This window comes from Bos indicus, chromosome 24 (genome assembly GCF_029378745.1).
Source record: "Bos indicus isolate NIAB-ARS_2022 breed Sahiwal x Tharparkar chromosome 24, NIAB-ARS_B.indTharparkar_mat_pri_1.0, whole genome shotgun sequence".
NCBI lineage: Eukaryota > Metazoa > Chordata > Mammalia > Artiodactyla > Bovidae > Bos > Bos indicus.
Window position 1 is genome coordinate 33426735 of NC_091783.1, and position 16582 is coordinate 33443316.

General features: G+C 49.4%; 1 protein-coding gene across 1 annotated transcript in view; it reads left to right on the top strand.

Annotated features, from left to right (window-relative positions):
* The window catches only part of NPC1 (NPC intracellular cholesterol transporter 1), a 47330-nt gene that overhangs the window by 26748 nt on the left and 4000 nt on the right, over positions 1–16582 (top strand). The window contains exons 11-21 of the mRNA XM_019986712.2: positions 1546–1648; positions 4604–4793; positions 5609–5791; positions 8570–8684; positions 10417–10544; positions 10640–10780; positions 12319–12408; positions 12790–12980; positions 13521–13636; positions 14279–14408; positions 15728–15928. Coding sequence (XP_019842271.2) covers positions 1546–1648; positions 4604–4793; positions 5609–5791; positions 8570–8684; positions 10417–10544; positions 10640–10780; positions 12319–12408; positions 12790–12980; positions 13521–13636; positions 14279–14408; positions 15728–15928 — 1588 coding nt within the window. The remainder of the gene's footprint in view (positions 1–1545; positions 1649–4603; positions 4794–5608; positions 5792–8569; positions 8685–10416; positions 10545–10639; positions 10781–12318; positions 12409–12789; positions 12981–13520; positions 13637–14278; positions 14409–15727; positions 15929–16582) is intronic.

The following is a 16582-nucleotide window of genomic DNA, read 5'->3' on the forward strand; positions in this document are numbered from 1 at the left end:
AAGCCACAAAAGGAAACCCTGATGAGTTTGACTGTGTGAGAATTTAAAGTTCCCGTGTAGAGAACAAACATAGAATTTTAAGAAACCAAACAAATGGCCAACTGGAGCAGGAAAAAAGTTAGTATACATAACAATGTTTCCTTAATACATAGAGAGCTCTTGAGGAAAAAAGACAAGGTCAGCCCCCCAAAAGAAGTGGGCAGAGCCGTGTGCATGTTAATAAGAGAAGAAGTACAAAGGGCTTTTAATTATATGGAGAAAATGCTGAACCTTACTCAAGCTAGTGAAACACCTCTCACTTCAGCCTTTTACATGACAACAGATTAGCAAAGATCTAAAGTCAAAGCGTTAGTCACTCAGTGGAGTCCAGCTCTTTGAAACCCCATGGACTGTTGTAGCCTGCTAGGCTCCTCTGTCGATGGGTTTTCCCAGGCAAGAATGCTGGAGTGAGTTGCCATTTCCTCCTCCAGGGGATCTTCCCTACTCAGGGCTCGAACCCGGTTTCTTGCATTGCAGGCAGAGTCTTTACAGTCTGATGGGCTTGCGTGGTAGCTCAGATGGTAAAGCAGAGACCTGAGAATTTGACAAAACGCTGTGTGCATGAAACCCTGCCATGGGCAAACTGCATTTTGGTGGGAGTGTAAATGGTTCTAGAATATAAGCGCTAGGAAGGTTGAGATTTTTAACCTATGTTGCTTATTAATGTATCCACAGTCCCTAAAATAACACGGGCACACAGTAGGTCGCAGCAAATACTTTGTTGAATAAAGAAATGAAAAACAGGATGGCATTTTTGGAAGGCAGTTTGGGAGATCCATCCAAACTAAAAATGTACATTTTTTTTTTTTTTTTTTTTTGGATTCTAAGTACTTGTAAGATTTGATCCTACAAATATGGATTTTATGTGTTAGAAATATCCGGTTAATTTTTGTAGTAATTCTACTTATAACCAAAAAAAAAAAACAAACTTGCAAAGATATCCATCAACTGGAGTGGAGTTAAACTGTACTAGAAAACATCATAAGCAGAAACAAGAATAAGGAAGTGCTGTGTCTGTTAAAGCAGCATTCTCAGGATATGAGTTTAAAGGCAGCATTTGCAGAAGGGTGTGTTACTATTTGTGTGAACAGGAAGGCAAGGGGAAGCCCGTGCTTGTGTGTGTGGACTGCGGCTGGTAGGGGCCGCAGCCGTCACGGTGCGAGGAGGAGAGCTAAGACACAGATGGGAACGGAGGGAAGAGAGACTTTCCCCGAACACCTTTCCGCTTTGTTTGAAATCGTCACCCAGCACGTGCTGGGTAGTCATGATGATGGAATGACAACTGCGTCTACCTTTGCTCGAGAGTCCCCTTTTCTCCCTAGCTGAACTACACAAGCGCCAGGTCAGGTGACCCCCCATTATGTTCCACAAGCTCAGGCGTGTTTAAGCTTCAGCTCCATGAGAAACCGGGCACCTAGCCAGCTTGTGATTTTTCCCCTCCTCGTATTGATCTGGTTTTCTGCACGCTTGTAATCTGCTTTTTGATGTCCCCTTTTTCCTTTCTAGATCAAAACTACAATAACGCCACAGCCCTTGTGATCACCTTTCCTGTCAATAATTACTATAACGATACAGAGAAGCTCCAGAGGGCCCAGGCCTGGGAAAGAGAGTGAGTTGCTCACAGGGTCGGTAAACCAGCTGCTCTTCTCACGGGAAGGTGGACGCTAGCAGAAAGCATTTATATGATGTTCAACTAAATTAACCAACATCAGATCTAAGTCATGCCATTTTTTTCACTTGGTTCTAGTGATGCTGTGAAAACAAAAAATCTATAAATAAATTTACTTGTAAACATTCTTTAAATACATAGTCCTGCAACAGGAATGCACAAGTATCTATGCAGAATGCTCCTTGTGTTATGTTCTAACAGCAAAACCTGGGAGTAAGCTAAATGTGTATTCGTAAGGAGAAGTATAGTAGAATGTTATGCCGTCATTAAAGATAGTGAGGTAAGTATTAATAAATGGTTCAAGAATTATTAAATAAAAACTGTGGTCAGCATGTTTGGGCAAATATATGTCATGCATGCTGTCCATGCCTAGAAAGGGTATCAAGTAAGTGACCCAGGAACCGGTTAGCTGTGATGTAACCTCTGAAGAAGGGGGAGGGGAGCCCAGGAGAATGGGACACTGAACAGCTTTGTTGGGATATTCATGTACCATACAATTTACCCATTCGAAGTGTACAGTTGAGTAGCTTTCAGTGTTTTCACCGACGTGTGCAGACATCACCATGGTCAATTTTAGAGCATTTTCTTTACCACAGACAGAAATCCCATCTCCTGTAGCAGTTTCCCTCCTACCACCTGGCCCTACATAACCCTCAGTCTACTCTCTGTCTCCATCAATTTTCCTGTTCCAGACTTTATATGGATGGAATTACATACGAGGGCTTTCCAATCTGGCTTCGTTTACTTAGAATAACGTTTTCAAGGTTCATCCAAGTTGCAGCATGTGTCAACACTTTATTCTTTTTTATGGCAGAAGATCATTCCATCCTATAGATAGACCACATTTTGTTTATCCACTCATCAGCTGATGAACGTGTGCGTTGTTTCTCGGAAAGTTACTCAGTTGTGTCTGATCTTTGTGACCCCATGGACTGCAGCCTGCCAGGCTCCTCTGTCCATGGGATCCTCCAGGTCAGTTCTCCAATTCTCCAGTGGAGTGGGTAGCCATTGCCTTCTCTAGGGGATCTTCCTGACCCAGGGTTTGAACATGGGTCTCCCTGCGTTGCAGGCAGATTCTTTACCACCACCTTTGACCATTAGGAATAATGCTATAAGCATTCACATGCAAGTTTTGTGTGAACATGCCTCCATTCCTCTCTTTGTGTGAATGCGTTTTCCTCTCTCTTGGTTGGCATACACCTAGGAGTAGACTTGCTTGCTCATACGGTAACCCTGAGGAGCTGCCAGACTTTTTTCCCAAACTGACTGCCCCAGTGGATCTTCCCTCGTGGGCCAGTGCTTTAGACTGCTCTCCCGAGGGTTAGGGAGCTCAGATCCCCCATGCTGTGCAGTGCAGCCAAAAAACCAAGTGACTGCACCATTCTGCATCCCACCGGCATGCAGGGAGCATTCACATTTTCCACCCCTCGCCAGCACTTGTTATTTGACTTTTTTGATTCTAGCTATCCTAGTGGATATGAACTGATATCTCATTGCAGTTGTTTTTTTTTTTTTTTTTGTCCACACTGTGCAGCTTATGGGTTCTTTGTTCCCCAACCAGGGCTTGAACCCGAGCCTGGCTGTGAAAGCACGAAGTCCTCAGCACGGGACCACCAGGGAATTCCCTCACTGCGGTTTTGATTTGCATTTCCCTGGTGACTAATGAATTCGAATACCTCTTCATGCACTGATGCCCATTTGTATTAACTTTCTTGGAGAAATGTTTGTTCATATCCTTTGCCCATTTTTTGACTGGGTTGTTTATGTTTTTATTATCGAATTAGAAGAATTCTTAAATATTCTGTAAATCCTTTATCAGATCTATGATTTCCAAATACCTTCTCCTTTTCTCTGGTCTGTGTTTTTGCTTTCTTAATGGCGTCTTCTGAAACATAAACGTTTTTAATTTTTATAAAGTCCAATTCATCTGTCTTCTCTTTTGTTACTCATAGTTTTAGTGTCATAGCTAAGAAACCATGTCATAACCCAGGGACCTGGAAGTTTGCACCTATGTATTCATCTGACAGTCATGGATTTAGCTCTTACATTTAGGTCTTTGATCCATTGAGTTCTTTGTATATGATATGAGTTTGCATATTGAATGTAAATGCACTGCGTTCATTTGCATGTGCATGTCCAGTTGTCCCATACCATTTGTTGAAAAGATTATTCTTTCCCCCCATTGATAGCCTTGCCACCTTTATTGAAAATTAGGTGAAAATATTTGGCGTATTTCTGGACTCTTAGTTCTGATCCTTTGTCCTGTATGCCTGTCCTTACGCTGGTAACCACACTGACTTGATTACTGTTGGTTTGTAGTAAGTTTGAAATTATGGAGCGTGAATTCTCCTACTTTGTTCTTCTTGAAAAACATTTTGGCTGTTCTGACTCCAGTGTTCTTGCCTGGAGAATCCCAGGGACGGCGGAGCCTGGTGGGCTGCCGTCTCTGGGGTCGCACAGAGTCGGACACGACTGAGCGACTTAGCAGCAGCAGCAGCAGGCCCCTTGCAATTCCATAAGAATTTTAGAGTCCATCTGTCTTTCTGTAAAGAAATCAGCTAGGATACTGATAGGGATTGCATTGACTCTGAGATCAATTAAAAAAATTTTTGTTCCATGAGCATCTATCTATATTATAATACACTGCACTTAGAAATCATTCTTAGTAAAAAATGAAATGAGACTATGAAGTAGTTTTTAAACTTGGTCCCAGCTTGTTTTAAGTGGTAGAAAACTCAGCATATCTGGAACTTTGTCATCTGGCGAGTATAGAAAGTTCTCATGAGGGAGAAGGGTTAAGTGTGGCTTTTGTGTCCTAAAAGTTAGGAAGAAGTTCCTCACTAAGCTGTCACTCAGTTTTTAACTAACAGAATAAAATTTTGCTTACCCTTTTAGGTTCATTAATTTTGTGCAAAACTACGAGAATCCAAATCTGACCATTTCTTTTAAGGCTGAACGAAGCATTGAAGATGAACTAAACCGTGAAAGTAACAGTGATGTGTTCACTGTTCTGATCAGCTATTGCGTCATGTTTTTATATATTTCCATAGCCTTGGGGCATATCAAAAGCTGTCGCAGGCTTCTGGTAAGTGGGTGTGTGTGTGTGTGTGTGTGAGAGAGAGAGAGAGAGAAATGGCAGTACATAGCATGATGTCATGTTTTTGCCTCTAAGGCAATGGCACCCCACTCCAGTACTCTTGCCTGGAAAACTCCATGGATGGAGGAGCCTGGAAGGCTGCAGCCCATGGGGTCGCTAAGAGTCAGACACAACTGAGCGACTTCACTTTCACTTTTCACTTTCGTGAATTGGAGAAGGAATTGGCAACCCACTCCAGTGTTCTTGCCTGGAGAATCCCAGGGACGGGGGAGCCTGGTGGGCTGCCGTCTTTGGGGTCGCACAGAGTCGGACACGACTGAAGCGACTTAGCAGCAGCAGCAGCAATCCTAGTTCATTATGTTCAGAACTGCCTTAAATTGTCCTGTGGTTTTTTTGTTTTTTGGCCATACGACTCAGCATCTGGCATTTGGAGTCTTCGTTCCCCGACCATTCCCCCTGCAATGGAATCATGGAGTCCTAACTGGAGGTTGTCAGTGTTTTAACTGTCACATTTTCTGCTTCCTGCCCTTGTTTTCTTTACTTCCAAATTTTTATCTTCAACTTAAAATTTATTTCACCTAATTCATTTTTTTCCCCCCTAATTTGCCATCACCTAAGAATGTAGGCTCATGAAATATGTGGCTCAGGAAGACCTAGACAACTGTTCATGTCTTCTCTCAAACCTTGAACTGTACGTTTAAATCTGGATGGGCAATAAGCATGTAAAAAGGTGAAAGCGAGGACCTGTTAGGAACAGGACAGAAAACACTAAATGATGATTTATGTCTTTGTGGTATCTCCAGGTGGATTCGAAAATCTCCCTGGGCATTGCCGGTGTCCTGATTGTGTTGAGCTCAGTGGCCTGCTCCTTGGGCATCTTCAGCTACATCGGGGTCCCCCTCACCCTCATTGTGATAGAAGTCATCCCATTCCTCGTGCTGGCTGTGGGGGTGGACAACATCTTCATCCTGGTCCAGACCTACCAGGTATGTCTCAGAGCCTCACAGCGTCTGACCAGGTACCAGGCTCCCCATGCATGCTGGCTCCACGCAGGGTACCTGTGAGCATGACACGTGGAGGCTTCATTTCCATGCCTCTGAGTGCTTGCTTATTACCAGGCTCCCCGTGCACGCATGCTGGCTCCACACAGGGTACCTGTGAGCATGACACATGGAGGCTTCATTTCCATGCCTCTGAGTGCTTGCTTATTACCAGGCTCCCCATGCACGCATGCTGGCTCCACGCAGGGTCCTGTGAGCATGACACGTGGAGGCTTCATTTCCATGCCTCTGAGTACTTGCTTATTACCAGGCTCCCCATGCACGCATGCTGGCTCCACGCAGGGTACCTGTGAGCATGACACGTGGAGGCTTCATTTCCATGCCTCTGAGTGCTTGCTTATTACCAGGCTCCCCATGCACGCATGCTGGCTCCACACAGGGTACCTGTGAGCATGACACGTGGAGGCTTCATTTCCACGCCTCTGAGTACTTGCTTATTACCAGGCTCCCCATGCACGCATGCTGGCTCCACGCAGGGTACCTGTGAGCATGACACGTGGAGGCTTCATTTCCATGCCTCTGAGTGCTTGCTTATTACCAGGCTCCCCATGCACGCATGCTGGCTCCACGCAGGGTACCTGTGAGCATGACACGTGGAGGCTTCATTTCCATGCCTCTGAGTGCTTGCTTATTACCAGGCTCCCCGTGCACGCATGCTGGCTCCACACAGGGTACCTGTGAGCATGACACGTGGAGGCTTCATTTCCATGCCTCTGAGTGCTTGCTTATTACCAGGCTCCCCATGCACGCATGCTGGCTCCACGCAGGGTCCTTTGAGCATGACACGTGGAGGCTTCATTTCCATGCCTCTGAGTACTTGCTTATTACCAGGCTCCCCATGCACGCATGCTGGCTCCACGCAGGGTACCTGTGAGCATGACACGTGGAGGCTTCATTTCCATGCCTCTGAGTGCTTGCTTATTACCAGGCTCCCCATGCACGCATGCTGGCTCCACACAGGGTACCTGTGAGCATGACACGTGGAGGCTTCATTTCCATGCCTCTGAGTGCTTGCTTATTACCAGGCTCCCCATGCACGCATGCTGGCTCCACGCAGGGTACCTGTGAGCATGACACGTGGAGGCTTCATTTCCATGCCTCTGAGTGCTTGCTTATTACCAGGCTCCCCATGCACGCATGCTGGCTCCACGCAGGGTACCTGTGAGCATGACACGTGGAGGCTTCATTTCCATGCCTCTGAGTGCTTGCTTATTACCAGGCTCCCCATGCACGCATGCTGGCTCCACGCAGGGTACCTGTGAGCATGACACGTGGAGGCTTCATTTCCATGCCTCTGAGTGCTTGCTTATTACCAGGCTCCCCGTGCACGCATGCTGGCTCCACACAGGGTACCTGTGAGCATGACACGTGGAGGCTTCATTTCCATGCCTCTGAGTGCTTGCTTATTACCAGGCTCCCCGTGCACGCATGCTGGCTCCACACAGGGTACCTGTGAGCATGACATGTGGAGGCTTCATTTCCATGCCTCTGAGTGCTTGCTTATTACCAGGCTCCCCATGCACGCATGCTGGCTCCACGCAGGGTCCTGTGAGCGTGACACGTGGAGGCTTCATTTCCACGCCTCTGAGTGCTTGCTTATTACCAGGCTCCCCATGCACGCATGCTGGCTCCACGCAGGGTCCTGTGAGCGTGACACGTGGAGGCTTCATTTCCACGCCTCTGAGTGCTTGCTTATTACCAGGCTCCCCATGCACGCATGCTGGCTCCACGCAGGGTCCTGTGAGCATGACACGTGGAGGCTTCATTTCCATGCCTCTGAGTGCTTGCTTATTACCAGGCTCCCCATGCACGCATGCTGGCTCCACATAGGGTCCTGTGAGCGTGACACGTGGAGGCTTCATTTCCACGCCTCTGAGTGCTTGCTTATTACCAGGCTCCCCATGCACGCATGCTGGCTCCACGCAGGGTCCTGTGAGCGTGACACGTGGAGGCTTCATTTCCACGCCTCTGAGTGCTTGCTTATTACCAGGCTCCCCATGCACGCATGCTGGCTCCACGCAGGGTCCTGTGAGCGTGACGCGTGGAGGCTTCATTCCCACGCCTCTGAGTGCTTGCTTATTGGTGCTTGTTCTGGACCCTTTGAGACCAGGAAGTATAAGACCCTTCTCTTTGTTTGGTGGCATAGATACAAAGTGAGAATTTAAAAACATGCAGCATGCATGCAAAAAGTGCTAATACACTTGTGGAAAATATTTTTGGCACAGCAGCTATTAAAATGATTCAACACAGTGTAGAAGAAGGAAAGACTTGAAAAAGTGCTATTAAAAGGCAAAAGGTCACATACGACCTGATGTAGAAGATGCTGTCAGTCCGTTGGTTCTCCCAGGATCCCTGTCCTGCAGGCCTTACCTGGGCAGAGGCCCCATGGCACCTAGGAGTGTTATTTAAAGGTTCAGCCACTTGCAGCCTATGTTGCATGTATTTTCCTGATAACCTGATTCAATCCTTCCTTTAGCCTCTCACCTGTTCCCTTGTCTCTGGGCTTCAGAAATACCCTGAATGAATCAACATGAAAAGTTTGGGGTCTGCACCTCTTTATTGTATAAGGTTTATAAAAAAGTAGATGTTGCCAGTCATTTTTCTTTATGATCAAGCTAACACAAGGCAGCCAAGAAGCAAAGAGGTGGCATTGTAATTGAGAAATGTCAGTGTTGCATGTTTCACTTTTTTTTTATTTTTAAGAGAGATGAACGTCTTCAAGGGGAAACCCTCGACCAACAGGTGGGCCGGGTCCTGGGAGAAGTGGCTCCCAGCATGTTCCTCTCATCCTTCGCAGAGACGGTAGCGTTTTTCTTAGGTAAATTACTCTCAGAATTCGGCCAGCTCAGTGGTGTGCTGAGCCTGGGTGTATCAGTACGCCCCTCTGCGTTCTTCCTTTGTTAAGCTGTATCTGTAATTGTAATGTATCAGAGTGGACCACGAAGAGGATCGGTGGCAGTAACCTTGGGCACCATTAGCAAGCGTGTTCTCTCACGTTGTTTTGGGATGGTGTTGATGTGGTTGGTTCAGATACCTAGGGCTCCTGTCCCTTCCCCTTTTGGGCAGCTCTGGTGAGTGCTGGGATTTGAAAATAGCAGCCTTGCACAGCCACGAGTCCTCCCAGCACAGTGCTCCCAGCAGCAACTCCACAGTCACAGGCATTAGCCCTCGAGGTGTGTACCCCTGTTCCTGAGGGCGGTCTTCCTCCTCAGCACACTCAGTTCATGGGGAAGCACCCTTGTGACTGAGCAGAGGGTCTCGAATCTTCCTTCTGTACAAGGAGCCACGAGCTGAAACACAACCCAGCGTTCCTGTCTTCTTCACATGGAGAAATCCAGTAGGCCCCTCCCTGCCCCGTGTCTGGTGTGTAGTAAGAGAACGCTGGCCACGTCCTCTGCACAGGACGCCGGCTAGGATTGCCCCGTAAGTCCAGGGAAGACACACAGTCTGTGGTCACAAGTGGAAAAGTCTCCAGGGGCCCCCAGACGCCTTACAAGGGGCCGCAGGAGGGATGGCGCGTGCATGGTCTTCGGACTCCTGCACCATTAGCGCACGTCCTCCTCCACTTCCACGAAGCAGCACACTGTGGGGCCTGGGCCCTGTGGCTCCTTCTGATAGATGTGGGCGCCAAAAAGTTACTTCCTTGCTTTCTAGAAAGCCAGCCAAGTGTGTTGGTGACAGCAGCTGACCCTGGGCTTTAAGGTTGGAGTGACTTTGTGAGGACAGGAGGAGTTGGGGGTCGGGGGGACCCCGTGGCTCCTGTTTATAAGAGGCCAGCCCAGTGCTATCAGGGTCAGTTTTCTTAAGCAACGTTGTGAATCTAGAGTTTGTTTTTTTTTTTTTTTCCCCGCTCAAGTGACGCTGTGACTCTCATTGTTAAATATTGGCTCCTTATGTTTTTTTTAAATTTCTGATACTGGAATTGGAAATGGCAGCCCACTCCAGTATTCTTACCTGGAGAATCCCACGGACACAGGAGCCTGGCGGGCTGCAGTCCAAGAGGTTGCAAAGAGCTGGACACTACTGAGTGACTGAGTGTACATACAGCATACACACAAAATGGGTTGATATACGTGTGGCCCGTGGGCGGGCAGTGTTCAGTTTCTGAGTCTTAGTAGCCTAGAGGATGCTTACAGGCAGCACCCTCATCTGATTGTAACTAAACCTAGAGACTGAAATACCGTCCCTCCTGTGGACTGAATCACAACAGATCCCATAAGCAGTGACCTGTGTTAATGGTTCTCAGATGCTGATGTGCATGCGTTTGCTCAGAGAGCGTGTTAGATGGGGCCCTAGAATTCTGAAGAGTAGAATTAGGGTTGAATTTCCATCGTTTTGATAAAGTGGGATGGATCAGGTCCCTGGAATCTGTTTTTAACTCCCAGGGTGGTCCTGGTGTGACACCCGCAGACAAAGTGCCTTTGGGAGCGGGAGGTGGGGGTCTCCTCGTGGGCTTGGCTGCTCTGGGGCCTCGTGTTCATCCGTGCACATGCGTGTGAGGTTGTGTACCCTCAGCCGGGGAGGATGTGACCTCTGTCCTGTCCCCGCAGGAGGCCTGTCTGTGATGCCGGCCGTGCACACGTTCTCTCTCTTCGCGGGCATGGCAGTCCTCATCGACTTCCTCCTGCAGATCACCTGCTTCGTGAGCCTCCTGGGTTTGGACATTAAGCGGCAAGAGGTAAGTGGTCATCAGGACAGCAGCCTGTTTCCTTTGAGTCTGGAGTCTGGCTGAGGCAGCCGGAGGGTGACCTCTGTCTCCCTTGGCCCCCTCAGAAGAACCAGCTGGACGTTCTCTGCTGTGTCGGGGGGGCGGCAGACGACGCGGGCATCCAGGCCTCCGAGAGCTGCTTGTTCCGCTTCTTCAGAAACTCCTACGCGCCGCTTCTGCTCAAGGACTGGATGCGGCCCCTCGTGGTACGAGCCTGTCTGTCGTGGTGTCCCCAAACAGACTCGTCACCTGCCTTCTGAGAAGTCACCTTGGGAAGGGTGCCGACAGCTGTTAAGTATACACACGAGAGTGCATGGGACTTCGCTGGCGGTCCAGTGGTTAGGACTCTGCTTCCACTGCAGGGGGCGTGGGCTCAGTCCCTGGTTGGGGAACTAAAATCCCTCATGCTGTGTGGTGTGGCCAAAAAAAAAAAGCCATAGCAGATATGTACAAATATATAACACATTTTTAGCAGTCAATAGAAACAGGAGTTTTGGGGGCTTTGGGGTTTTTTTTAAAAAATTATTACAGATTCTTAGAAAGTGACAGAGTAGCACAGAGAGGAACCTGCTGCTCTTTGCCCAGCCTCCTCCCCCGGTCTTACGTAATTGTAGTTGAGTATCAAAACCGAGAGCTTGACACTGGCACAGTGTGTGTGTCTACTTCTGTCAGGCTCTCACCTGTTGCAGATTTGTATAAGCAGCACGGTCGCCGAGATAATAAATCTGTCTCATCACTCTTGTCCTCACCTTCAGTGTCACACACACCCTGCCACACACACCCTGCCACACACACCCTGCCACACACACACACACACCCTGCCACACACACCCTGCCACACACACACACACCCTGCCACACACACACACACACACACACCCACCCACCCACCCTGCCCTCTCCCTCCCTGTACTGTCCCTTGTTCCCAGCAGCTCAGTAGGAGCGTTTCATAGTTTCCATGCTGGATATACCCAATAGCGATAGCGTATCATGTCTCTGCTAAAAGCGTAAATTCATTCCGGTAATAGAAATATTTAACATTTATTGAATACTTGGTCTGGTACTGTGGTCAGTACAGGGTGCTGCACTAACTTATGGATTGATTATTCCTAGAGTTTTCTCACGTAATTCGCAAAACTATCTGATGCTACAAGTCTAATTTTTCCTGTTTTATTGAGAAGGAAATAGAAGTTCAGAGAGGTTAAATGACTGCCCCAGGGTCACTCAGCTTGTCAGAGGCAGAACTGGGATTTGAATCGGGTGGTTTGGCTCTAAAGACCGTGACTTCAGCTACTGCCCCGGACTCCTTGTTTTATTAGTATGTCATTTAAACTTGCTTTTCAGTTTAGGAGAGTCCTGCTTTTCAGTTTAGGAGAGTCCTGTTTTGTGTGTTTAAGATCTGTTTATGTTCATCTGTTTATGTTTTTTTTAATTCATTTTTGGCCGCGCTGGACCGTTATTTCTGCTCGAGGGCTTTCCCTGCTTGTGGTGGGCAGAGGGCTACCGTCCGCTTGCGGTGCGTGGGTTTCTCACTGCAGGGGCTTCTCTCATCGCAGAATGCGGGCTCAGTAGTTGTGACACACAGGCTTAGTTGCTCTGAGGCATGTGGGGTCTTCCTGGGCCAGGGATCGAACCCATGTCCCCTGCATTGGCAGGCAGGTGCTTTACCACTGCACCACCAGAGAAGTGGTTATGTTATTCCGCTCCTGACAGCTCTGCCTCTGTAACTCACTTCTCATTCCAGGTGGCAGTATTTGTGGGTGTGCTGTCGTTCAGTATCGCAGTCCTGAACAAAGTAGAGATCGGATTGGATCAGTCTCTTTCAATGCCGGATGTAAGATGCTTTTTCTTTCATTCTAACTTGTTTGGCCCGCAGTGAATACATCTTCCCAAACACACACGGTCGTTTCGGCCTCTGCCGGCTTCTGAACACAGGTGCTGGCAGGCTCTCCCACGTCACAGGGACTGCCCTGGGGCTCTGCCCACTAACCTGGGCCTTCTGAGTGCTCAGGCCTTGGGCACCGCTACAGAATGTGAGCAGCCGGTCTTGACCTTATGAGGTGCCCTCCTAAGGGTGGGACCGACGGGAGAAGCCCCTGGGCCCAGGGTGGGGAGGGGTGCCGGCTGTGGAGGGACTCAGGAACCTGGGCTGGAGGCGTCTCGGCTGGCAGGATGTTCACGCCGTGTCCCGTCGTCCACGCTCTCTCCCTCTCAGGACTCCTACGTGACGGATTACTTCCAGTCCCTGAATCAGTACCTGCACGCAGGCCCACCTGTGTACTTCGTGCTGGAGGAGGGCCACGACTACACGTCCACGAAGGGGCAGAACATGGTGTGCGGGGGCCTCGGCTGCAACAACGACTCGCTGGTGCAGCAGGTCTTCACGGCCGCCCAGCTGGACAGCTAGTGAGTACCCCAGCTGCGGACGGGCACCTGGGCCTCACGCCTCTCTCTGAAGACAGCTTTTCTGGAAAGTCTGTCTTGCAGAATGCAGGCTGAATCTAGCTTGACATGAGCAAAACCTCTCAAAGGGCTAATTAGCCTTTTTTTGGTTTAAGCAACAACCATTTTATTTTTTAACACCAAAACATTTTGTCTTAGGATGTAGTCAATTAACAATGTTGTGATGGATTCAGGAGAACAGTGAAGGGACTCAGCCATACGTGTACATGTATCCATTCTCCCCTAAAACCCTCTCCCATCGAGGCTGCCACATAACGTTGAGCAGAGTTCCATGTGCTATCTTTGTTAGTTGTCCATTTTAAATATAGCAGGACCGCCTTATATAAGGAAGTCTTTCCCATTAAGTACTAATGTGGTTTGTCTTCTGACTGGGTGGAATGAGAAGGTCTAGAAAAGGAAGTTCTGAATTTCAAGAAAAGGGACTGAAACTGGAGACTTCCTCCTCATGGGGGCATCCGTAACCCTTTCTCTCCTGTTCTCTAGCACCCGGATAGGCTTTGCCCCGTCGTCCTGGATTGACGATTACTTTGACTGGGTCAAGCCTCAATCTTCTTGCTGTCGCATCTACAACAGCACGGAGCAGTTCTGCAATGCGTCGGGTACTTGACCCTTCTAGATCTTTCCCTCTTTTCTGAAAAATTTTAAGCTTATTGTTTAAAGATCATTTGCATGTCCCCTCCACTTCCACCTGTTTTTATTGGCTGTCACTGGGTCTCATCCCCCTGTCCGTGTCCCCTTCCTCCGTCGTCCACTCTGGAGACGCCCCATTGTCCCGTCTCCTGCCCGCCATGGGGCTGCAGGCTGAACCGGGTCAGGGGACTCTGGTTTTCAGGTTTCCTATCTTTTCCCAGTGACGCCGACGGCCTCTCTTGATTGCTATCTGGCTGTAGCTTGTCACGGGCCTGCTTTCTTTTGTTTATCACTATTGCCCTATGGTTTTATAAGACTGTTGAGGCTGTCCTGGAATTTTCTTCATAAAAACATGGAAGCGCTGTGCTCTGGTAATAACATACTGAGGTTGTCCTTAAAGCAGGCAATCTGCTTCGGGGAAGGAAATTTGTACAGCCTATGTTAGGGGAAAATGGGACTTCCACTTCATTAGACTACAGAGATCACGTGTTTGAAGCTTTTGGATCAGCAGATTCAGGAGAAGAACTCCCGCCATTTCTTTATCATTATTTTAAAATGTTTTAATCTAGACACCTGTCCTTCTCACTTGGGTCCTCTACCTGTTTGTACAGTGGTCAACCCTACCTGTGTCCGCTGCCGGCCGCTGACTCCAGAGGGCAAGCAGAGACCTCAGGGCGCAGACTTCATGAGGTTCCTGCCCATGTTCCTCTCCGACAACCCGAACCCCAAGTGTGGCAAAGGGTAAGGGAGGCTGAGCCGTTCAACTGCACGCCAGAGTCCCCTGTCATGTACGCTGGGAAGCTGGGGGTGGGGGAGGGGCTGGGTGGGCATGGTGGGCAGGAAGGCCCTATTTTCTGCCATGTGCCACCCTGTGCCCACCCTTCTGTGAAAGCAGAGAAACCAAACCGCCTTTGAAGAAAATTCGTCCTTCCTCACTCTCAGATGATTCTGACTGGTCTGAGCATTCGGTCCCAGGCTCCCCTCTGTGTCCTGGCCCTCCTGGCAGCGCAGAGGACTCTGAGTCCTGTGCAGGCTTCCAGCAGGATGGAATGCGAGGAGGGATGCGGGCATTTCAGGACGTGAAAGGGTCTGTCCAGTTGTGTGTGGGGCATATGAGACCGCAGGTCTGTCCTGGTGATGTTGCCTGGGGTAGAGGTCTAAAGGTCCCCTCTGTGCTTCTTGCCAGCCTGTCTGTACATGAGCTCTTGGGCTGCCCCACTTCCCCATCCAGCCAGGCAGAGTTCCCATGGAAACAGGAACTCTGGCCCAGAAATAGCAGAGATGGCTGAGGTCTGGAGTTGGGGGGATTCAGACAGAAGGTGAGGGTTATATTTACATTATAATGGTAAATGCTGGACATCCCTGTTTTTCATTAAGAATACATAATATGACCCGAGTTCCATCAGTCACGTGTCATGTCTGCGTTTTGGGACCTAGGCTAGCTACCGTGGGAGAACTGTCCCCCAAAACAAAGTAGGAATGAACCTTCCATCTTGATCTCCCTGCAGACTGAACACTCAGCCTGCATAAACAAGTCAGAGTGAATGCAGCTCTTTAGAAGGCAACAGCCGCCACTCACAGGGAGTGTCCTTTGCGCCCGAATCGTGCCTGGCACCTCACTGACACTACTGCGTTTACATACAGCCCTGCGAGGAGACGGTGGTGCACCCATTTGCAGATGGCACTGCAGCCGAAATTTAGTAATTTTACCCTGGGGTTCCAGGACTGAGGATGATCTCAGGGCCCCCTGACTCCAGGGCCCCCGTCCCCTCCTGCCTCCTGTTACACAGCATGGCTGGGCACACACTCTGTGAAAAAACACATTGGCAGAGTAGAGCCAGCTACAGAAACGAGCAGCTGCGTGCAAAGAAACTAAAGCAGCAAAGTGTGGGAAAGCGTAAGCCAGACCTTCCTCTTTCCTATTTGAGGGCTTCCCTGTCCCTGAAATTGACAGCTGGTCTGACCCGAGCCCAGGGTCAGGTGATCCCACTAAGCATGGCTGCCCAGATCCTGCAGGTGCAGCACGAGGTGTGGCCTCTGACACCGCTGTCTTGTCGCAGGGGACACGCTGCCTACAGCGCAGCCGTCAACATCCTGGACAACGGCACGAGGGTGGGAGCCACGTACTTCATGACCTACCACACGGTGCTGCAGACCTCGGCTGACTTCATCGATGCCATGGAGAAGGCCCGCCTCATCGCCAGCAACATCACCAGGACCATGAACCAGCAGGGGGGTGATCACCGGGTGTTCCCATACAGGTATGGTGTACACGAGGGTATCCTGGGGAGCGGCCGCACACGCCGGGGCTTCCTTGCTGGTTGGCGGGGGTGGAAGGGTACAGTGCTGCCACTTGGCTTTCCTTCTGACCCTGGCTCCATCCTGAGCTTGGGGGAAGCCTGTCGCTGGATGTGGCGTCTAGGCAAGGAGAGCCGGATTGTGCAGCACCTGCCAAAGTCTGAAGGTGGAGCTCACCCTGCAGAACAGCAGTGGGGTGCGGGGGTGCGGGCGCCTGGGAAGCAGCTCCACAGAGAGGGCCCAGCAAGGCAGGGCTCCCGATGCAGATTACTGGAGATGGCGCCTTTATAAAGAAAATACTGGGACTTCTTTGGTGCTCCAGTGGTTAAGACTTCACAATTCCACTGCAGGGGGCATGTGTTTGATTCCGGGTCAGGGAACTAAGATTCCACATGCCAGAGGGGTGTGGCCAAAAAAATTACGAAAATATTTTACGAAATACTGAATTTGGAAAATATAGAAAAGTAGGAGAAACAAGTGATTTCCCCACCAACCCCCGGGGTCTCAGTTCAGGGAACCTTGACTTTTTCCTGACAGAAGGCCAGCTTGTTGTCCTGTGGAAGGAGCTCTCAGAGTGGGTGTCCTGACCTCTAGGAGGAGCTGGTTAACTTTTCCAA